This window comes from Strix uralensis, chromosome 26 (genome assembly GCF_047716275.1).
Source record: "Strix uralensis isolate ZFMK-TIS-50842 chromosome 26, bStrUra1, whole genome shotgun sequence".
Lineage (NCBI taxonomy): Eukaryota > Metazoa > Chordata > Aves > Strigiformes > Strigidae > Strix > Strix uralensis.
The window spans coordinates 8,038,667-8,060,807 of record NC_133997.1 but is presented as its reverse complement, the minus strand read 5'-3'; the positions used below and the strand labels follow the sequence as shown (position 1 = coordinate 8,060,807).

The following is a 22,141-nucleotide window of genomic DNA, read 5'->3' as shown; positions in this document are numbered from 1 at the left end:
TGACAGTAAAGGCTTTACAGTACCTAGATTATTGATATCAAATACGTTGGACCTGGAATTAATCGTTACCACATCGTTTGTCATCGGTTTGATGCGTCCTGCCCAGAGCAAGGGTTTGGATGCAAGTCAAGTCTCGATGAAACTCAGATCTGCAGACATCCCCACATGAGCTGTTATCCTGGGAAAAAACACCACAAATACGAAGTTTCTCCCAAAGTCGTGCAATCGCAGCGGACAATGCAAAAATCCTCAATTTCTCCTGCTTTTCTACATTTTTTAATTCACATTTTATATTCGGCATTGCTTTTCCCCCCTTTTCTGTTTTTTATTATTTTTTTACAGGTGCGATGCGACTCTGACACAGGCAGTAAATGATACCAAATCCTAGTGGGTAAAAAAGCTAATTTTAGAATAGCAATAAATTATTCTTTGACCATAAAATCTAATCTTTGCATTCAACTGACCAGCTGCTGGAGCAGTCCCATAAGGCAAATCCCCACCGAGGCATTTCTGAGGCCGGGGGGAGGCTGAGATAAAGAAGGGAATGTTTAGGACGATGTGTTTCATTGCAGATGGGTTGGAGAAACTCCTAAGGAAGCTTGTGCTTAGAAATATCACACTGAGGCTGGTTTTTGCGGGTACCTTCTCCCAGTTCCTTAGCTGTGGATTCACAGTTTGCCTCCGTTGTGCTCGAAGAAACCAACAGCCCTGCTGCAACACTATGTATGCTGTATAAATAAATAATATAGGGGTGTTTTGGAGTGCGTCGGACTGCTGGGCATCATTTCAACTCCAGATCTTAGTGCTTGAGTTACCATCAGTCTGACTGTGCTGATACAACAAATGGGATTGTTGTCGATATGGGAATGTGTTAAAGGTGCCGTTGTAAAAGCTGCGGATAAAAGATAGAAGGGAAAATTCAGTAAAGGAAAAGGCTTGTTGGCTGATGGACAAAAATTATCCCTTTTAGGTGGAAAGTCAAAGGATGGGAGAGGAACAGCAGAAAGAGAAGGGTCCCTTTGAAAACAGGGCTATGAAAAAGAAATTTGGGGTTTTGCAAGCTACTGGGGTCCAAAAATGCAAAGAAATGGGAAAATAGAGAAAAGTAAACGGAGACTCTCAAACAACAGGAGCAAATTTATAATTTCTGATTGCCAAGAGGAGCAGGAAGCACCGGGAATAACGGAAGAGAAGGGTCGGGAAAACGCTGGGGAAGACAGACACCGCCAACGTGGGGTTTACAGGGGAAAAAAAAAACCCTCCCTGGTGGGATTAACAGCACGAGATGGTGTGGGAAGGAGTTTGCTACCAAACATACGCTTTTAATATGTTGGCAGCCGGTTCCTACTCGATGCCAAATAAAGGCAGGTGTCGGAGACAGTTTGCGCTCTGCTTGCTGAAGTGGTTGATGTCACACCGGCGCCTCTGATTTCATCGCAGGAGAAGGCAGGTCGATGCTGCGCAGCATCATTAATCGCCGGTTTATTCCTCCCATTGAAAGGAATGACAGAAAGAAAACAGCAGTTACATGACATTTGATGCAGTTATATATCATCAGACTTCAAGGAGTTGAGAGGAAAAACTGAATATATATCAATGTATTAATTTTTTTCAGGTTAACTGGTAGACGAGCCCTGAGTACTGGCATGAAGTCACCCATCAAAGCAACACTGGCCAGATTCTGATGGGCAAGATGCGATGGGCAAGAAACAGGATTTAAAAATAGGCAGAAAAATGGGTTTTAAATGGAAATCCCTCTTGTCTTGGTATTAAAAGATGCTCGGTGCATTGACAAACCTCCTTGGCTTGGCTTGCAGGCCCTCGACCCCCGCTGTGGCTGTCCCACAGCAGTGCAAAACCCTGCTGTATCCAGCCGTGTTTGCATTAGCCAAATCTGCCTGATTTTAGCCCTAAATATTTTGAGGGTGAGGACAGTTAAATTCAGGTTTTTGGAGTTGAGACCTTGCTCAACCAGAGATGCCCCCTGCAGCGGCGTGGGCAGGAGCTGGCTGGCGGCTGGGGCCGGTGGCACAGCCTACGCCACGGGCAACGCTGGGTGAAATCAGCACCGATCCGTCCGCAACGGGAGCGGGGGAGGGGGGAAATTCCCGCTCCACCGGCAGCACCGCCCAGGACCGGGATGGGGGCTGCGGCCGCGGGAGGGGCAGCGGCTGGAAGAGGGTCCTGAGAGCTCCCTGACGCCGGGAGGGCCGGGATTGACGCTGGGAGAGCCAGAGCCGGGGCCGGGGCCGGGGCCGGGGCCAGGACTAGGACTAGGACTAGGACTAGGACTAGGACTAGGACTAGGACCGGGACCGGGACCGGGACCGGGACTCACGGAACCCGGTGGCGCGCCCCCGCCTTTCGCGGCGCGGGAAAAACCGAGGGCCCCCCCCCACGTCCCGCCTCATCCAATAGGAAGCGTCGGTTGAGCGTCGGAGGCTGCTGATTGGCTTGGCCGCTGCGGCGCGTCGCCGGTTGCTAGGCGGAAGCGGCAGCGGCGGAGCGGCATGGCGGGCATGGTGCTGGGCGTGGGGCCGGGCGTGCTGGTGCTGCAGGCGCTGTGGGGCCTGGCGCTGCTGCTCTGCCTGGCGCTCTTCCGCACGGCCGGCCGGGCCCGGTGAGCCGCGGGAAGGGGGAGGGTGCGATCAGGCCGGGCCCGGTGCTGAGGCCGCTCCGCCCGCCTCTCCCCGCAGGTTCGCCGTGGTGCTGGTGACGCTGGGAGCCGCCGTCCTCAGCGCCGCGCTGCTGCTCTTCCCCCGGGAGGACGAGAGCCCGGCCGTCGTCGCCGCCGATGAGGTGAGCGCACGCCGCGGCCTGCGTGGCTAGGCGGGCCCAGGGGTGGCGGGACGTTATCTCAGGGAAGGCCCCAGCTGCCCCCCTGAGGCCCTGGGGATGGGCCTTTACCTCAGGGCTGGCCCCAGCTGCATCCCCGAGGCCCTGGGGATGGACCTTTACCTCAGGAATGGCCTCAGCTGTATCCCCGAGGCCCTGGGGATGGACCTTTACCTCAGAAATGGCCCTGGTTTTGGGCCTTTACCTCAGGGTAGCCCCAGGGGCCACCCAGAGGCCCCAAGATTTGCCCCAAGGGCCATCTTGAAGCCCCAGGAATGGGCCTTTACCTCAGGGATCGGCCCCAAGGGCCACCATGAGGCCCCAGGGATGGGCCTTTACCACAGGGTAGGCCCCAGGGGCCACCCAGAGGCCCCAAGATTTGCCCCAAGGGCCCAAGGTTTGCCCCTAGGGCCCAAGGTTTGCCCCAAGGGCTGTCTTGAAGCCCCAGGAATGGGCCTTTACCTCAGGGATAGGCCCCAAGGGCCACCATGAGGCCCCGGGGATGGACCTTTACTTCAGGGCTGGCCCCAGCAGCAGCCCTGAGGCCCTGGGGAGGGCCCTGTGGTACCTTTTTGGTCTCCTGCGGCTCCTTCTCAAGTGCAGGCTCCCATCGGTACAGGCTGTACTGCTCATGGAGCAGAGATCTATCAATTTCTTTAACAAAATCCCTTCTTTATGTGCCATTATATGTAGCCCGTGGGGTTTAGCTCCCATTTTCCCATCCCCAGGCCCAAGGGGCTCTGTGCGGGAATTGCACTTGTACTTTTATCCCTCCCAGCTCAGCCCTGAGCTCCAGCAGCTTCTGCCCCGCCTCTGCCATCCCCTTTCGCAGCTTGGTCCATGGCTCTCCGTGCTCCCACCTGCCTCCATCTTTCCAACACATCCCAGAGCACGTTGATAGCCACATGGCAGCTAGTTTTGATGATTTTTCCCTCTAGTTCTGCAGCCTTTCACTTTCCCCCAGCTCTGTTTGCTATTTTAAAGCCTGGTAACTGCTCTTTGGCTCTCTTGTAGGTTGTTACTGTGCTCAAGCCATCTGTGGTTTTAGACAGCCCCTTGTCTGTGTTGTCAGGCACAGGGGATCTCCCCCAGTTTTGGGTCGCATCAGGCTGCCTGCGCCACTGCTGCCTGAGCTGCCATCTTGAGCTTTCCCAGAGCTCTTTGGGCTTTGAATACACAAAGTTTTGTGGTGTTTTAGGTGTCGTTTTCTCTGTTCTATTATTAATGCACATTAATTATTGCTCTTCTAGATCTTGATCTGTGTAAATCCCTGCTAAAGATACTTGTAAGTTTTTTTTTCTTTTCTCTGCCTTGCATGGGACTTGCTCCTGTAAAGGTTGGAAGCAAGATGAAGGGCAGCTGAGCGCGTGTTTGTGCCTGGGAGGCCAACAGAATTAGAAAGCTTTTTTTTTTTTGGATCTTCAGTTGGACTGGACCTGCCCTGACTATCAATAATACATGACCTGGGCTTTCTGCACTGAAACTCTGCTAATTGGCTAATTAAAAAGTGAAACGTGCAGAAGGAGCCAACACTTTACTCACAAGAGACTCTTTCTGCAGCAACACCAAGGCTGAGCGTGTGCTAATGCGATTTATAAAACTGAGCTGGGGGTGAGCAAAGCTCTGGGGTAGTCTCAGGAGCTGGGAGGATGATTTCATAACCAGCTTCTTGCGGTTGGCTTCTCATTGTGCCTTGCCTTGCCGCTGTATCTCCTTTTTTTAATCTTTTTTCCTTTTTGCCCCCATTTCCCTTCTGAAAGGGAAGAACTGTGCGCAGTTCCTTGCAGCACTGGGAGGTTTGTGGCCGGGGAGACCAGCTGCAGGTTTTGACTCGTGTTTCTTCCCTGTGCTCGCTCCTTTCCTCCATGTTAGCTTTCCCATGAGTGGCTTTTGTCAGAGAAAAGAGATTCCTCCCCGCTTCCCACAGAGAGCACCCATGTCAGGAATGAAAAGTGAGAGGAGAAATCTGGGAAGACCCCACAGGTTTTCCTCCTGGGGTGATCTTCTCTGACCATACTCTTTTCCAGGACGTGGCATGTTCCCTCCAGGCTCCTGGAGCAGACTGAGGATGTAATTTTTTTTCCGTTCTCCGCAGATTGTGGACACCTTTTTTATCGGCCGCTTCGTCCTCCTGGCCGTGATGAGCCTGGTCTTAGTTGGGTGCCTGTTCCTGCTCCTGATTTACCACCTCATGGAGCCCGTGTACGCCAAACCGCTCCACAGCAGCTAGCGGCAGCTGGAGGCAGCAGCCCCCGTGAAGAGGAAATCCCAATTTCATGGCAATAAACCAGGGAGGGAGACCAGGAGACTGTTCTGGAGGTGAACACATCGATTTTTCCGAGCTCAGAAAGAGCTGGCGAAGCAAGCGAAGTGTGTCGCTTGCACCCAGCGCTGTGTCTTTCATCTTTAAAAGCAAAGTTTGGACTGAGCGTGAGCGCCTTCCTCTCCAGGGGCGTTCAAGCCTCTGCAGACTGCAAAGGTGTTTTAACCTCTCTCTTCTTTTTTACAGGAGAACTGAAACCCAGGCGCTTTGTACTACACTTGATTCAGTGAATTGAACTGAACCGAGGTGATTTGTTATTGTTATCCACAAGAGATGGTTTGTTACCGTTTCTTTTTCACTGTAGTTTAATAAAACTCTCTGAGAAACCCCTGACTAGGTCTTTATTTATTCTCCAGGAGCGTCACCTTTTGCCACACTTTGGTGACAGTGTCTCTGCAAACTGCCTTTTCCATGTGGCAGACGTGGGGTTTTCTGGAAATTCAGCGTGTGGTTGGGGATTGTTTCCTTTGATTTGAAACCTGAGGTTTTGGAGCGGGGAGCGAACAACGTGCAAAATAACGCCAAAACGGGCAAATTAAAATCTCCCTTGTGCAAGGATGCAGAGGAAAGCCAGGTCTTGCCTCCCTGCGCTAAGGATCCTTCCAGCCCATGAAAAAAACCCTCTTGATTTTCACTGTGGTGATACCCGAGTGTCTCCCACGTATGTTGGGACCCCAAGTTGTCGCCCTGAGTGGGGAGCTGAAGGCTCACGGTTTCTGCTACCCTAAAATACAAAACCACCGCTCACACCAGCGCAGATCGCAGGCTGAAGCCGCTAGTCGACTCAAATACCTTTCCTCTTGCGGGGTGGGGGGAAAAAAGCACTTTTTATTTTTTTCAGTAGCAGTGATGGGGTCAAATCCCATTTATCCCCCTATTTTTTCATGGAAACGGGGTGAAGAACAGCCCTGCTGAAGCGGAGCGGGGAGGCTGGGCCGGGCTGGCAGCTGGCAGCGACCTCGCTCAGCCTCCTGCAAATCAATGTGTTGGTAGCAGCGGCTCGCACAGGCTGGGTGTCTGTGTTCACTAGCAATAATTACCGCTTCGCGCCGTCTTAGCCATCGCTCAACAGCCGTGGTTTGTTTTCTTGCGTGAAATCTCACAAGGCTTTTACATCGCTTGCAGGAGAAAAGCGTTTCGTTGACCTGGAGCGCCACGGGACTGTTTCGGAGCAGGGAAGGAGCCTTTCCCATCACAGTGCGCCGGGGAGAGGCTCCCGCAGGTGCCCGGCAGTGGTGGGGTGAGGTGAGTTGTGTTTTCCAGCCCGGAGGGATGGAGCCGCTCGGCCCGTCGCGGGTCTTGCGGTGAGGTTGAAGCTGGGTACGAGACGGTGCCGAAGCCCTGAGCTGCGTTTGGCGATACAGCCAAAAACCTGAGGGCAAGAAGCTCACAGCTCTCATACAGACTTATTTTTTCCTGTTTTCAGCTTTTTTTTTTCATTTTGAGCAGAAGACGGTGAACGGTAAATAAAAGAACCAGCCAGCTCCTTCCAGCCCTGTCCTGCCAGCTGTCAGTCACAAAATATCACTATCAGGACATGAAAGATTAATAAGGCAGAGCTAGCGGGCTCGGAGACAACGCTTCCCCTGCAGAAAATGCCCCAGCACCCAGGAGCCCTAACTCGGTCAGCTAAAAACGTGTAAGTACATTTCAAAAAAAAGGCAGAGGAGAGGTGTCTCTACTTTTCGAGGCGCGTAAACACTCAATCCCTTCGTATCCTGAAGCTTATGTCCAAGGGAGTTGAACTATCGTGTTAAGGAACACGCCGAGCATTTATGCAACACAAGCGCGTCGGGTCTCTTGGTGATTTTGAAGTTATGCCTGAAACAAAATTCATATTTAATTCATCATCTTAATAACATTTATGAACACGAAGCTGGTCTCGCAGCTCGCTCCGGCTCCGCGCCTGCCATGTCTTTATTCCCCGTGCTTGTGCAAGAGCAGTGGGCTGGTTCAGAGCCTCGGTGAGGCCGCAGTGACACGCCGTGCCGGCCGGAGACGGCAGCGTTCTGCCAGCCTTTGGGTCGGACAAACGGGGGAAACCGCAGCAAAAGCAACTGGGGCACTAAAAAAAACCAACCCTCAAAGCAGACATGTGAAGCTTCTTCCAGTTTCACACCGTAAATAAACCAAGAGATTTGTTTTTTCCGTTCCCTTAATCTATTTGTCCCGAAAATCAAAAGGCTCGTTGTGCGGGGGGTGTTTTGGGGAGAGCGGAAGGCCGTGCTGCAGGAGGGACACGGTGGCACCTGCACAAAGGAGGCCATTTCAGCACTTTCCCAAAAATCCCATGAAGTGGGGAAAGAGCCCCATTTTGCTCCCCCCAAGACATTTTGAGCTCCATCCTCATCCTTCGCCACCCTTGGCAGCAGGGAACGACCGGCTGCATGAACTCAACCCGGTCTCTGTGTATTTATTTATTCTGGGCAATTCTGCTCCTCGCCGTGCAGGGGCTTTCCAGACGGTTCCTGTTTATTTTTGGGAAAGGAAAGACCACGTCAAGGAATTGGTATGAGCCAGATCTGCTTTCCAACCAGCCCCAAATGGTGATTTTTTTGCTGCTTTCCCCCACCCAAACCTTCAGCTCCTGGAGGATAACGTCTCGCTAGCACATCCACCTCCATCTAGCACCCTGATCATTTTTATTATTTCTTTTTTGCAATTAATGTGTAGCAGGAGGGCAGGTTTGGATTAAATCCCAACCTCTCGGTTGCTGGCAAAGGTGTTGGGAGCTCAGAAGATGTTACAGCCAAGGAGCCGTGCTCCAGCCCAGCTTTCTCCCAAAACTGAGCAAATGAGCCCAGCTTTCCTCTTGCAGGGTGGGAGCGCCGGGTGCTCCGTGTCCTGAGGTGCAGGCGAAAAATCCTGTTAAATCCCAGCGAGAGAAACCTGCCGTGCCAAAAGGGATGTTTGCACAAGATACTGCGCGCCCCAGGAGGAGGGTGGCCAAACTGCTTTCAGGTCAGGTGGGAAAACAAGTCCTTTTTCCCCCTAAATTCACTGTGTGGCTCGTTAGAAACAAACAGAGGTGCTCCTGCACCGGAATGCTGGTGCCCAGCTCATCACGGGCTCGAAAACAACCCTTTTCCCCGCTAAATTCCCTGCCTGGCTCGTTAGAAATGAGGCCGTGGACCCAACTCGACAGGCGACCCGAGGGCAGCTGCTCCCTCCTGCCCGATGCCGAGCGGAGATGGAGGGAGAGCAAGTGTCTGCTGGAGAAACTCCTCTCCTTGATTTAAGGTCCTTGAATGACGGCAATTCCTCACGCCTCGTGCTGCGCTCTGCCGGCACTTAATTACCCTCGCTGGTAAAAGCTGGCCTCTTATTTCCACCTTGACTTTGCTGACTTCAGCTTCCCTGCTGTTGAATCCCACTTTGCCTTTGGCTGCTAATTAAAAAGCCCTTCAGCGTTTGCCGGCTGCTCCTTGCATAGGTAATTACGGACCGTGCCCCAGCCACCTCTTCACCTTCACAGCAGCCCGCTGGACCAGCGGCATTCCTCCAAAAATACGTGCCACCCCTTTCCCAGCAAAGCTCCGCCGACGCCGTATCGCCGTAGCGGGGGCCGTGGTGTCACCTGTAGAAAAACACCCAGGCTCTGCATTTACCAAACGGGCTCCTAATGAGCTTGTTTCAGGCATGAGATTTTTTTTTTTCCCCCTGGCCGCGTGTTCGCGCTCCCCTGGCTCGCGCAGCCCCCTCGCCGCGACGCTGCGGAAGGGGCTCGTGGCAGGGGGGGAAAAAGCGGCGGCTCCTCCAGGGGAGGAGGAACGAGACGAGGTGAATCTTGCAGACTTCTCCCGGAGGAGCTCAGCTCCAGTCAAACAGTCCTTTAGCTGGGGCAAACCCAGGGGATCCCCCCTTCCCCGCCTTCCCGCCCACCCCTCAATCTCTAAAATCTCAGCGAGATCTGGGGTTTTCTTTGGCGTTTGGCTCCTTTTTTTTTTTTTTTTTTTTAAGTTTAAAACTGCCGTGGGCCGTCTGCCCTTTCTCCTCACTCCCAGCAGCGCAGCCAAGGCTGCTCAGACTTTCCAAACACGAGCGGGACGCGGCCCAGCCTAAATTTGTCCCGGAAAAACTATGAGCAGCTGAAAGAATAAGCAGGAGGTTGGGGGGGGGGGGGGAAGGAAGAAAGAGGAAAAAAAATATCAAACAAACAAACTTGCTTTTGCAATAAGCCCCTGTGTGTGTCAGGGCTTGTGGGATTTTTTGCTTGAAAATATATTTCAAGCCCACCCGTCCTCCTCCACAAGGTGGATGGCAATTAAGCAAAGTGAAAGCTCGGTCACACGTGCACCGAAAGAACCGTTCTCAGCCCAGCGCCTCTGCTGGCATCGTTGTGCTGCTGGGGGCCGATTTGCCACAAGCCCCAGAGCCTGGGGATGCCACGGTGTCAGCCCTTCGTCTCTGCTGAGGACAGACCCCGTCGTGACACCTTTCCCTATGGCTCCATCAGGATTTGCCCCGGGGAGGGGGGTTATTTCCCTGGGAAAAAAGGGGCAATTGGGGATTTTGCTTTTCTCTGCCTGCCCCAACATTCCTCCTGCATCCTCCCCCAGGGATCTGCAGGCAACCAGCGAGTTTTCAAGCCGGTCAGCGTGGAGGGGACCGGAGGCCATCGCTGTCCAGCCACCTCCTACCGGCCACTCTCCGAGCTGCCTGTCCTGCCCGTGCTGCTCCACCGCCTTGCAGGGGTTTACAGGGAGCTGATCCAACTGGCCAGCAGGTTTTCTTCTTTTTTTTTTTTTTTTCCTTTTCTTTTTTTCCCCTTTGCTGATGAAATCAGCACTTAATAAAATCACATCAGGCCCAGATGTTTTCTCCTCGGGTTAAGATCCAAGGAGGTGAAGTCAATTAGAGTTCAGATTTATACCGGGCATAAACACAGCCCCTGGCACCCGGCGCTGCTCTCCCTGGGGCAGAGAGCCAGAGCCTGCCCAGGCGCAATCCCTCGATGGCGAGCAGGCTGGAAAACACACCCCACGGCTCGCAAACGCCCCAGCTCTTCGCACATCAAAGTCGGGGGCCCCCCCACAAGTGCACAACTGGCCCCCGCCTTAATCAAGGGTCGCTACTGGGGCCTCCCAAACCCACCTCTGCCGAGGGGAGCCCACAGGCCAGCAGCGCTGGTTTAACCTCCTGGGGACCCCCCCGGATGCCTGTCACACAGCTCCTCCTAATTAGGGGGTGTCTAACGAAGACCTTGAGTCACCCGCGCTGGACTGAGAGCAGCCGTGGTGTGCGAGTGGCTGTTTGTTGTGGCCCAGGGGCTGATGCGTGGCTACGGGTCCTTCTTTTGGGCCTTAACGGGATGAATTGGGAATTGTAATAATCAGGAAAAATGCTGGTTTGTTGCCTTTTTTTTTTTTTTTTTGCAGTGGGATGAGACGAGGAGCAAAACCACTTAATTTGGGCTCAGTGAAAAGCCTGGAGATGTCCTTTACATAGAATAAGCAGCGTTTTGTGGGTGAGGCAGTGCCTTAAGTGATTTTGTGCAGTCTTCCTGCTCTGATACCCGGAAATACCAAGCGCTGGGATGGGGCAGCCTGCAAACAAGAGGCTGCACGTGGAGAAAAGCAAGAAGAAGGGCACGATCACTGCCCCCAAGTTCACGCAGACCTGGCTGAGCCCCACCAGGAAAGGGCACGGAGTGGCAAACATAGATTTTGCACGTTTTTATTAATAAAACGGCCGACGGCAAAGAATCGGCCCAGAAAACCAGTCGGCCGGGGGGCCCTTGGATTGCTCCTCGCCGCTGCCTCCCTCCGAAGCAAACCCACGGTGGCCAAACGTGCCCGCGGGGCCGTGGCTGAGGCCGTGCCTCGGCTCTGCCGAGATGAACGCGCTCCCGGCGTGCCCCAGCCTCTCTCTGCCCTCCAGACCTCTCTCAGCTCAGGGCGGCTCGCGGGGGGCAGGTCAAAACTCCTTAAACCTGCAGGGAGAGAAGCGAGCGGCTGAGCGCGGCGGGCGCCGTTCGGCAGGCGTTGGGATAAACGACGGGTGCCGCGGGGACACCGGAGAGACGGGAGGAGAAAAACGGCTCTGCCAGGAAACTCCAGCCCATCTGCACCGCGAGCCTGGAGGAGAAGCAGGCGCAAGGAGAAGAACCAGCCACCATTTTGTCCCTGCAACGCCCCTCAGAAAAACCTCCCAGCATTTGTGCCTTCTCCCTGCCAGCTGCTCTGGAGACCACGCGCTCCCCAAAGCCCGCTGATGTGTTGCAGAATTTCCACAAACTGAGCCAGCTGCTTCCCCCACCACAAAACAGCCAGATTTTGGTGCAATGGGGACCGTGCCGACGCAGCCAGGACAGTCCTTGCCCCAACCAGCCCCGACACAGGAGAGCGGAGCCTGACAGCCCTCCACCGGTGGCCGGAGAAGGAGATTTGGGCCGCACTTACCGCAGCGCGAGGCCCAGACTATTGCTCTTTCACCTGCAAACACAAGACATAAAGGACCAAACGTTCGTGGCGGGGTCCAGGCTCTGGCACCCTCACCACGGGGACTGGCTGTGGCCCCTTCCCCCTCAGCGCTCGCGGCAGGGCTTCAGTGGCAACTGGAGACAGGCTAGTGCTGATTTGGAGTTTATTTATACCCTCGCTGCAGTGATTTGGCCACGGATTTGATTAGCGAGCCCGGATTCTGTGTAATCAAGCTCATTAGCATGGGTGGGCAAGTCAGCCTATAAATTGGGCCGTTTCAAGTGCATTAATCAATACCAATCAATCGGGCATCTGGGCTGACATCTCGTCAGTCAGCCAGAGACAAGGACACGCTGCCCACCCGCCCATCTGCGCTCTCTTCCCTGGCCATCGCAATTTGATCCTTTTGATTCCCAAATCTTGATCTCGGCCCTTAAATTATCAGCAGAGTAGCTGTTTCTAGGCTGAGCCTGCCAAGCAAAACTCAAAATCAGGGTGAATCAGGCTTGGCGTTTGCATTTAATCCTCAGGGCTCAAGCGGAGATACTCACACCGAGCTACTTCCCGTCCAGCACTGACTCTGTTAGCTGCACGCTAGAGCTACAAAGACACAAGGATGGCGTGTTTAGCACCGAGAGAGTTCCACGAGGTGTGAGCAGATGGCTAAAACCCCCCGGGTGCTGCCCTGGCTCGAGGTGGAAATGTCTCTTTGTGCCCACAGGAGCGAGACGGGCGTCAGGCAGACGGCCTGGCGAAGCCCGACGCGATGCCCGCGTGGAGCTGCAGCAGCGACAGCAAGGGATAACAAACGTCTTTCCGGAGCGGCACCGAGGCCACGTTTTGGCACGGCGGGACCGGAGGCCGCCCCGGGGCGGTACGTACGTACCCTCTCTTCCTCGCCATGTAGCCGCACCACCCGCGGACCTCTTTGACCACCACACGAGCGAGGAGCTGCGAGAGGAAAGAAAGGCGGAGGTTTGCTGCAGGGCAGAGGGTCTGCAGCCACCAGCCTCGGTGTGAGCGTTTCCATCACTGGGAAATAAATTTAAAGGCTCTTCCTAGGGAAGATGGCACTAAAACCGTGTGTGGATTTGGTCACTGGGAAAAGCCAAGTGAATGGACGCAGATGTCTCCCGAGGACCGTCCCTGCCCTCTGCCAGCGAGCAGGCTGCGAAAAGGGACCTCTTGAATACCCAAGGTAGCAAAACTAGTCCCGCTGAGCTGGGACCTACCAGGCAAGCCAAGACGTCAGCTGCTATCAACATGTAGAAGACATTATTCCAGCCCGTGGGGGAGATGAGCCCTGCGAGCAGCGGCCCCAGCGCGGCACCTGCGAGGGTACATGAACCACATTAGAAGATGGGGACCAGGACCCCCGCTCGGCCTCCCCCAGCCCTACGTACCTATGGATCCTGTGCCATCAATAATGGCTGTGACAGTAGAAAGGGCTTTGGCATTTCCTTTGAGAGACTCGTGGGTTCCCTGTAGGGACGGAGGAATCACAGAATCATCTCGGTTGGAAAAGCCCTTGAAGTTCCTCCAGTCCAACCATGAACCTCACCCTGACCGTTCCCAACTCCACCAGATCCCTCAGCGCTGGCTCAACCCGACTCTTCAACCCCTCCAGGGATGGGGACTCCCCCCCTGCCCTGGGCAGCCCATTCCAACGCCCAACAACCCCTTCTGGACAGAAATCCTTCCTAAGAGCCAGTCTGACCCTGCCCTGGCGCAGCTTGAGGCCATTCCCTCTTGGCCTGGTGCTGGTTCCTTGGCTCAAGAGACTCATCCCCCCTCTCTGCACCCTCCTTTCAGGGAGTTGTAGAGGGCCATGAGGTCTCCACTCAGCCTCCTCTTCTCTAGACTATAAAAAAACCCCAGTTCCCTCAAAACATAAGGAGGAAAAGCGGCTTCAGGATCCGCAGCCAGTCCCAGTGTGAGGCCGTTCACACCCCGGGCAGCAATTTCCATGTATCAGACCCAGCCATGAATGGGAAGACTGAACTCAGCTGCTGCCTGCAGTCAAACCACGGCAAAACCAGAACTGCCAACAGCGGGCAGCAATCCCGGGTGATTTCCCAGAAAATTTTTCCACTCTGTGCTTAGAGGGAGATGCAGCGGGGCTGAAGCAGCGTCACGCGGCCAAGGGGGAAGAACAATAGGAAAAAAAGCCGTGTTTAAGGGAGGGCGTGTTTAAGCACGAGGTGTGACAGCCCTGCCCTTCTCCGCTGAGCTTCAGAGGCGTTGGAAAACAAAGCTAAAATGCAAAAATCCCAGCAAATACCCCTCCAGGAAGGAGGGAGCAGCCTTTGGGCGTGCAAGGGCGTCTGAGTTGTGCTTCTTACCAAATCCGCCGAAACCGCCGTCGTGATGAGAGCGTAGGGCCCGTTAACCAGAGCACCGCAGACAATCAGCATCGCTGCCAGGAATGAGACGGCCGCGGAGGTACCCGGGAAGAGATTAAATCTTTTCAGTGCAGGGAGCAGCAGGACGTCGGGTCCGTTGTCCCCGGCCCGTGCGCAGACATCGCTCTCCTGCACATCCACCACCTGCTCCTTTTCCCTGCGGGAGATCCCACCCAGCAGGCAGCGAACGCTCATCCAGCACCACCCTCCCCCAAATCCTAGACTGGGAGCCCAGCTCAAGAGGAGAAATAAAGGCAGGTGAATCCGCAGCATCTCCCATCGCCCCTTCGGTGAGGGGAGCCGGCTGTGCCGAGTAGCTCCTTACCTATTGATGTGCCGATGCCGTTCTGGCCGACGTGGTTATACAGGAACAGCTGGAAAAGAGACACGAGATGAACCAGTTACAGCTATTCCAGCTGTTTTCCTAAGCGTTTTCCCTGCAGCAGCACCCTGGGGACAGGACGGAGAAGGTGGGGACCTGAATTATCGCCGGCGCCAAGCTTCGCAGACCCCCCCCCCTCGACGTGGCGTCTGAAGAGGGGAGCGCCAGCCGGGGTGGGGAGCCGAGCGCACCCTTGGCTCTGCGTCCCGCCGTCTGCCTGCCAGATGAAATACCTGGCAGCTGGCAAACGGAGGTGCTGCTGCGATTTACAGCCCGGCGAGGCTCGCGCGCCTCCCCGCCGCCTGAAGCCAGACGGTAATTTGCCCCGCCGGCGCTATCGGGGGGACGCGGACGTGACGCAGCCTCTCCGCTTTTCAGCGCGCGCCAGCTTCTTTGGAGGGGAGAAGCTCGCGACCCCGAGCCAGCCAGGCTTGGGTTACAGCTAATTAGCTGCGGGTTTTTTGCGGCAGCAAAGTCAAACAAGCTCTGTGCAGGTGCTTGGGAAGGACCGTCCCGGCCAAGCACCAGAGGAGCATGAGGTCGTTGGCACAGGGGCTTTTGGGGTGCGGAGCAAAGAGGTGGAAGCTGGGCCAGCTCGGTGAGACCCCCAAAGCTTTAGGACAGAGCAGAGTCATAGTGAGATGGAGGAAAAAAAGAGAAAAAAACCTAAAGGGGTTTTTTTTAGCTGTCAAAGATTCCACAGCCCCCTCCCAGCCTCCAGATGTGGACGTTCACCCCGGCACCATCTGGGCACGTGGTTCAATCCCAGCTCTCAGCTCAGCCCAGCGCGTGACCAGCTCATCCCATCCTCGGGAAGAGGAAGACGGCCGTGACTCAAAAGAGCCAGAGGAGAGGAAACCCTCGTGACTTTTTTATTTTCCCCGCGTGGCAACTCACCATGGGAGCGGCGACGACCAGCATCACGCAGCATGTGGTGGCCCTGCCACCGGTGTAATCGGAGATGAGGCCGGCAAAGATCCCCCCTGCAAGAAGGAGTCGCAGGCATCGGTCACGCCGCCCCAGCAGCAAAATTTCACCCTGGCTTAACCCAAAATCCAACAGGATGCCACACCATGATGCTTTTTCATCCCTCATCTTTTCAGCCAGATGCCCCCAAGGTTAAATCAGAGCAAAGAGTTTTGGTTTATCCCGGCCGCTTTCTCCCTGCAGATGGTTTCCCTACACCTGCATGCAGCTCTGGTCCCCCCCCATCCTTCCAAAATGTTTTATTTCTCTAAGAAAAAAGAGCCTGAGCAAACGAGACTCAAGGAGAGGTGTTGCAATGGTTGCCTGGATGGCAAAATAAAAGCAAGGGGCATTTCCTGCCTTCCGAGCACTACGGATACCGAATAAACCTCACTAAGGTGCTTGAGGGAAAGGGACGGTGTTACCGGCAAAGCGTTCCCGTGGAGGGGACTTTCCATCAAGGGCAGGATTGTCCCCAAATCATCCCTGATCCACCCCCTCTGCCGGGCTATGTGACGAACCTAAAATGCCCCCAACGTCAAAGAGGGTCGACAGGTCCCCGGCTTCCTTGGCACCGAAATGAGCTGTGGGGGAGAGGAGAGGGGTGAGGAGATGCTCCCCCTGGCCAGGCTCGCTCCCACCTCGCTGTCCTCCAAAACTCACCGACGTTCACGATGTAGAGGGGCAGCCAGTACAGGAAGGTGTAGCTCACCAGCTTGGCAAAGAGCAGACAAAGGGAGAACTCCACCACGCCCTGGGGAGAGAGGAGAAGTCATCAGAGGAACCCAACCTCCTCCAGATGGTGGTTTTTCCCCCCAGTTTTCTGCCCTGTGGGCACCCCGTTGATGGGGTGAGCTGCCCTGGCTTTGTTTTTTTGCCGGCTCCCCATCACGACGCAAGGGGTGTCCCGTGACTCACAGGTATCCGGAGGGCCCCGAGGAAGCTGATGGCTTCGGGCTCCTCAGCTGGCTCCTTGGGGCTGTCGGAGCGATCCGTGCTGCTCTGCCCCGAGATGCTCAGTGGCCCCTCGTTGGAGGTGACCGCTTCAGGATCCTTCTGGTTGGTGGTCACTCCTCTAGCGTCCTCCTCATCAGAGGCCATCTAAAAACAAACCAAAAGCAGGAGATGTGGCTCTCGTTGCTGGAAGGGGCTGAAATGTCAGATTTGCTGCCGGGATGTGACCCGGAGGACGCTCACATTGGAACAGCAACGAGCATCCTCCGAGATAACTGAACATCACTCTAATGTCTGATGTTACGACCTGACACCCCAGTTGTTTTGCTGTAAACGGAGCAACGACCCAGCCCAGGACAAGCCCTGGGAATCGATTCAACTCACGTGATGCAGAGGCGGGCTGCAGCCGACGTCCTCGGGATCTGCAGGGAGAAGGGAAATCCTGTGAGAGCTGGGACCAGCCCCCCTCCGCCTGCTCTCCCTCCAGCATCTCCAGGGGAGAAACGTGGGGCTGGGAGACCCACAGAATCATCTCTGTTGGAAAAGCCCTTGAAGCTCCTCCAGTCCAACCATGAACCTCACACTGACTGTTCCCAACTCCACCAGATCCCTCAGCGCTGGCTCAACCCGACTCTTCAACCCCTCCAGGGATGGGGACTCCCCCCCTGCCCTGGGCAGCCCATTCCAACGCCCAACAACCCCTTCTGCAAAGAAATCCTTCCTAAGAGCCAGTCTGACCCTGCCCTGGCGCAGCTTGAGGCCATTCCCTCTTGGCCTGCCACTGGTTCCTTGGCTCAAGAGACTCATCCCCCCTCTCTGCACCCTCCTTTCAGGGAGTTGGAGAGGGCCAGGAGGTCTCCCCTCAGCCTCCTCTTCTCCAGACTAAACCCCCCCAGTTCCCTCAGCCGCTCCCCATCAGACCTGTGCTCCAGACCCTGCACCAGCTCCGTTGCCCTTCTCTGGACACGACCCAGGGTTGGGCTGCATCTCTGTGTACCCACTTCCCGGCAGCAAAAAACCCCGGTAAAATCCCAAAGTGCTTCCCAAATGTTTCTTAGAAAGACAGGCTGAGGGGAGTGACCGGCACAGGCTGCCTGGATGGCCCTGTGGTGGTCAGCTCCACATCCCACAAGCTGGAAATAAGTGTTTGGAGTTGCCAGAAATGCTTGGAGATGGGCAAGGAGAAAAATTGTGGCTTGTGGCCCAACTGATCTGGCATTACGCTGTGCTCCGGATCACGCCACTCACACTCCACGAGGAAGAAGAAGCAGATGATGCCCATGACAGCAATGATGATGCCGGGCACGACGAAGGACAGGCCCCAGGCGGAGGAAACCCAGGCGCCGGCGATGAGCGACCCTAAGATGTTGCCGACGGAGGTGTGCGAGTTCCAGATGCCCATGATCAAACCTCTCCTGGCGGGGACAGATCCGGGCTCGGTATCGCCGCGGTGGCTGCCAGGGCCAATGGGGAGCAGGACTAAGGCGGGACGCGGCGGTGAAAAACTCACTTTCCCTTCCCGAACCAGTTCCCAACGCAGGCCACGACGGAGGGCCAGCCGGTCGTCTGCACCAGCCCGTTGCAAACCTGGCAAGAGATGGGCAACATCACCCAGCACCCTCGGGCACCCGGCCAGCACCGACTTGATCCACAGCCCCTGCGCCGTTTCGGGCAGTGGCTTCAAAAATAGCCACCCCCAGCCCAAAGCTGTCCAGAAAACACTCAGTTTGGGTTGTTTTTTTTTTTTTTCCGGCTGGGGCAATCCCAGAGCTGTTCCCCTTGGCTAAACCGGGAGCAAGTGGTGTTGCCAAACCAGCCGCCTCTGCTTAGCGAGACAGGCGTGCCCAGTGGTTTCGGCGCCCACGCCACACACAGCCAGGTTTTGTGAGGAGTGGAAATGCCCAACGTTCTCCCGCTCGGAATCTGGGCCATCGTCCCATCCCCAAAAGCCACCGAAAAACCGGGATGAGGCCGTGGCGATAAAAATCCAGAGCCTGGGCACCCTCCCCAGCGCCAACGCACCTGCATCACGATGAAGTACCAGAGGACGTGGATGTCCCAGAAGTAGCCGAGGCCGAAGAGCGCGGTGAAGAGCCCGCTCAGCACCATTCCCCCCGACAGGTAGTAGCGCAGGGGGAGGCGCTCCCCAAAAATGCCGCTGCGGAGAGGGGGAACAGCGAGGAGAGGAGCTGTCGCGGGTGATGCCACCGACAGGTGTTCTCGCACCGAGCTGGTGCCCAAATCCCGAGCAGCGCCCAGCACCCAGCTGCTTTCCTATTAGCATGACTCCAGCCCGATGGAAACCAGTTTCCTGCCGGACTGGTGCAAACTGGCGTGGAGGGAAAGAAAGGGGTGCAAAGGCTCTGGGTACCTGATAAACATCCCGATGGCGTAGGCCACCAGGAAGGCATTATCCAGCGCCCCAAAAAGCTCCTTGTAGTTGTCCCCATCTGGAAAAGCAATATTAGACCCGCGTCAGCCTGGCCCCCATCTTGTTTTCCCTCCCTGTGGCCGCTTGTCCTCATCCCCCATCCCCAAAACCTTCCTCTGCGGGTTCTTGGAGCGTGGCAGTGGGACCCGGTCCCATCCCAGCCCCAATTTCACCACGGCTGCTGCCCTTTGGCCTGGGGGCACGGGGCAGATGCGCCGCTTAATTACCTCCGAGTGCCTAACGAGCAGCCGGCCCCCTGCCAAGATCTCAAGCCACGAGCTGGCTTAGGACAGGGGGGGGAGCCTGTCTTGGCTGCCACGAGTTCTGGGGGTGATGGGGGGTCTCAGCCTTACCGAAGGGTGCCCAGCTGCACCACGTGCTGCTGTTGGAGTCGTTGCGGGGGTTTGGGCCCAAGGCTGAGCAATTGGGGTGCAGCTGGCTCTGCGGGGAGAGAGAAGGGGTGACATCAGGATGCCCTGTCCCCCCCCACGTCCCCTCTCCCCGCCGCCAGGGCGAGGCTGGAGCTAACCTTGACGATGCTGATGGGTTTTCGGGAGAGGTGGTAGCTGGTGTAGCAGAGGAAGGTCAGCACCAGCGTCAGGCCCCGATACCTGCGGGGTGACAGGAGCAGAGAGGTCAGGGCTGGGGGGGACAAGGCTGGGGACAGGGCTGGGTGGCCTGTCCCCATCGCAGCTGGCACCACCCAGCCTGGCGGGGGTGTCTGACACCTGCAGCCTCGGCGTTAGCCGTGCCTTTCCTTCCCCCTCCCCAAAATCCATGCTTTTTTTGAGAAAAATATCAGGTGAGGGGGATGAGAGCCACCACTGGGCCAGGTTGAATCCGCTCGCAATTTCTGGACACGCACACGCAGCTCTGCTGCTATTTAACCCGTTGGGGTCTTAGAAATGCATGAAAAAGGGGAGAAACGGGGTCATTTTTGCTTCTTTCCCTCACCCCTCATCACCCCAACCGGGGCTTCTTCCGCCAGATGGGTGAGCTGAACCGGCTCAGCCGAGCCCGGCGGGGGGCAACCAGCCCACCCAAAATGGCCAAGGAGGCGACTTAAAAAGACCAGCTGAGTTTTGGGGGGAAGGGAGCACCGATCAGTGTTTCCCCCTCCTCGAAACCACGGGCTGAGCAAGCGCCTTCCGCACGTCACGGGTGGAAACGGGGCACGAGATCGCGGCTGATTCAGCGTCGTTATAGATGAACTGGGAAAAAAAAAGGGGGGGGGATGCCCCGAGCAACACCCGCTCCAGTTTCTCCACCACCTACCGACTTTATCCCTTTTGCTTGAATTAAATGCAGGAAAATGGGGGAAAATAGGGAAAAAAATGGGGTTTGGGCTTAGGGGTGGGGATGCTGCTCCTGGCAAAGCTGATGGATAAAGCCTGGAGAATCCTAAATAGGATCCAGCACCCGCCGGAGCGGGATGAGCATCTCCAAGGGGCCCTATCCTGCACTTAGGGAGGATGGGGCTGAGGGGTTTGTGGCAGCGTGGAGGGTGTGAGCAGTCGGGTGGCTGCAGCACGGAGAAGTGTCACGGGGTTACTCCAAGTTTAGAAAGAAGGAGGAGGGAAAAAAAAAAGCGCTTTTTTTTTTTTTTTTTTTCTGTTTTAGCCCGTCCAGCTCCTCTTTGCAGTTTCACTTCTTCACAAAAAACTGCAGCACTGACAGACACCCTGCAAATCCAGGGCAGCTCTTTGTTCCAGGGCACCAGCTCTGAGACTGCACCGCAGCTAAAATATTCCTGGTTCCCACGCCAAAAAAATACCTAAACCCCCCCCAGATCAGCGCTGATGGCTGCGGGGCTGATTTGAGGGAAGCAGAGAGGCTGCTTCGAGGAACGGGAAGTGTGGTACCTGGCTCGGCTGGCTGCTTGGTTTTGGTTGGGGTTTTTTTACCCCACATGTTCTGGCAGGGAAAACTGCAGCTGATGCAAAAGCAGGGGGGTTGTTTGGCCACAGGCTTCCAAAAAATAAATGTATTAAATAAAATTAAACCGGCAGAGGGCTCGTCACCTCGCCAAAAGGGCGGGCAAGCAGCGGGATCTCTGTGTTGGCCACATCCCAGCAGATCTGGAGGGCGAGGGCCTGGCGCGTGCGGAGGGACGGCTCGAGGCTCGCCGGGCGCTGCTGCCCGTCTTGGGGTCCCCCCCGCGTCCCTCCTGCCAGCCCCCACCCCGTGCCTGAGCGGGGCTCGGGGCCCTGCGCCCCCGGGATGGGCCCAAGCCCCTGGGCTCGTGGCCGATGCTGCTCTGGGTGGACCCGGTGCCCAAAGGGTGATGCTGGACCCTGGGCAAGCGACTCCCGGGCTGGTCCTTGCGCAAATAACCCCCAGCCCGGTGCTGGTCCCTGGGCAAGTGACCCCTGGTCCAGGGCCAGTCCCCATCCTGGTGCCAGCCCCTGGGCAAGTGACCCCCATCCCCATGCCAGCTCCTAGCCTGCTGCCAGACCCTGGGCAAGTGACCCCTAGGCCGGTGCCAGCTCCTAGCCCGGTACTAGTCCCTGGGCAAGTGACCCCCATCCCGGTGCCAATCCCTGGGCAAGTGACCCCCTGGTCCAGGGCCAGTCCCCCTCCTGGTGTCAGCCCCTGGGCAAGTGACCCCCATCCCGATGCCAGCTCCTAGCCCGGTGCTGGTCCCTGGGCAAGTGGCCCCTAGCCCGGTGCCAGACCCCAGGCAAGGGACCCCCAGCCCGGTGCTGGTCCCCGGGCAAGTGACCCCCATCCCGATGCCGGTCCCCAGCCCAGTGCCGGTCCCTGGGCAAGTGACCCCCAGCCCGGCGCTAGTCCCTGGGCAAGTGGCCCCTGGTCCAGGGCCAGTCCCCATCCCGGTGCCAGTCCTCGGGCAAGTGGCCCCCATCCTGATGCCGGCCCCCAGCCCAGTGCTGGTCCCCAGCCCGGTGCTGGTCCCCGGGCAAGTGACCCCCAGCCCGGTTCCTGTCCCCAGCCCGTTGCCGGTCGCTCCCCGTCCCCGGTGCCCCCCCAGCCCCGGCGCAGCGTCCCGGTCCCCGCTCACCGGCTGTCCCGGGGGAGGGCTCGGAGCAGGCGGACGCCGGGGGCGAGCTCTGCCCTCATGGCGGGCGGCGGCCGAGCTGCGGGTTCCCCCCCCGCGGCTCCTTTTCACCGCCCCGCGGGGCCGCCGCTCCCCGCCCCCGGGCCCGCCCCGGCCCCGGCTCCTGCCCCGCAGAGCCCCTCGCCCGTCCTCCCCTGCGGCCCCGAGGTGCGAAACCGGAGCTTCCCCTCGGTCCCCAGCTCCGCTTAAAACTAAACCCGACTTAAAACCCGGCTCGACGGAGGGAAAAGCAAAGTTGGGCAGCGGGGAGGGGGGAGAAGCCCCAAGATGGGGAGGGAGGGGGCGCTCCCTGCCCCCACTCCCCTCCCCGGGGCTCCAGGATTTTCCCTGGATGCTGTTTTTCCAGCTGA

At 56.8% G+C, this 22,141-nt stretch overlaps 2 protein-coding genes and 1 long non-coding RNA gene across 6 annotated transcripts; 2 read left to right on the top strand and 1 right to left on the bottom strand.

Annotated features, from left to right (window-relative positions):
* Positions 1 to 2,490: 2,490 nt before the first annotated feature.
* TMEM218 (transmembrane protein 218) lies at positions 2,491 to 5,491 on the top strand. Of its 2 annotated transcripts, XR_012626487.1 has the most exons (4): positions 2,491 to 2,620; positions 2,697 to 2,799; positions 4,931 to 5,154; positions 5,345 to 5,491. XR_012626487.1 is itself a non-coding variant. In XM_074851149.1 (3 exons), exons 1-3 carry the CDS (start codon positions 2,511 to 2,513, stop codon positions 5,063 to 5,065), a joined length of 348 nt encoding a protein of 115 aa, XP_074707250.1. In that variant the 5' UTR covers positions 2,491 to 2,510; the 3' UTR covers positions 5,066 to 5,491. The 2 variants fall into 2 exon arrangements, 1 of the variants encoding a protein (XP_074707250.1); XM_074851149.1 differs by having other exon boundaries at positions 4,931 to 5,491.
* Positions 5,492 to 8,037: 2,546 nt separating this feature from the next.
* LOC141935106 (uncharacterized) lies at positions 8,038 to 10,713 on the top strand. The gene is made up of 3 exons (XR_012626467.1): positions 8,038 to 8,119; positions 9,718 to 9,884; positions 10,537 to 10,713. It is a non-coding gene; the product is annotated as an uncharacterized LOC141935106 (long non-coding RNA).
* Positions 10,714 to 10,818: 105 nt separating this feature from the next.
* On the bottom strand, positions 10,819 to 21,815 carry SLC37A2 (solute carrier family 37 member 2). 3 transcript variants are annotated; one of them, XM_074851058.1, is made up of 20 exons: positions 21,735 to 21,815; positions 19,245 to 19,326; positions 19,069 to 19,156; positions 18,656 to 18,734; positions 18,307 to 18,442; positions 17,795 to 17,871; positions 17,533 to 17,699; positions 16,669 to 16,706; positions 16,249 to 16,431; positions 15,994 to 16,084; positions 15,852 to 15,914; positions 15,262 to 15,347; positions 14,308 to 14,356; positions 13,923 to 13,996; positions 12,984 to 13,062; positions 12,813 to 12,910; positions 12,467 to 12,531; positions 12,132 to 12,180; positions 11,560 to 11,592; positions 10,819 to 11,090 (listed from the first exon to the last, which is right to left on the bottom strand). In XM_074851058.1, the coding sequence occupies exons 1-18, from the start codon at positions 21,791 to 21,793 to the stop codon at positions 12,138 to 12,140; spliced, it is 1,557 nt and encodes a 518-aa protein (XP_074707159.1). In that variant the 5' UTR covers positions 21,794 to 21,815; the 3' UTR covers positions 10,819 to 11,090; positions 11,560 to 11,592; positions 12,132 to 12,137. The 3 variants fall into 3 exon arrangements, with proteins under 3 accessions (XP_074707159.1, XP_074707160.1, XP_074707161.1); XM_074851059.1 differs by lacking the exon at positions 11,560 to 11,592; XM_074851060.1 differs by lacking the exons at positions 11,560 to 11,592; positions 12,132 to 12,180.
* Between the last annotated feature and the right edge of the window lie 326 nt (positions 21,816 to 22,141).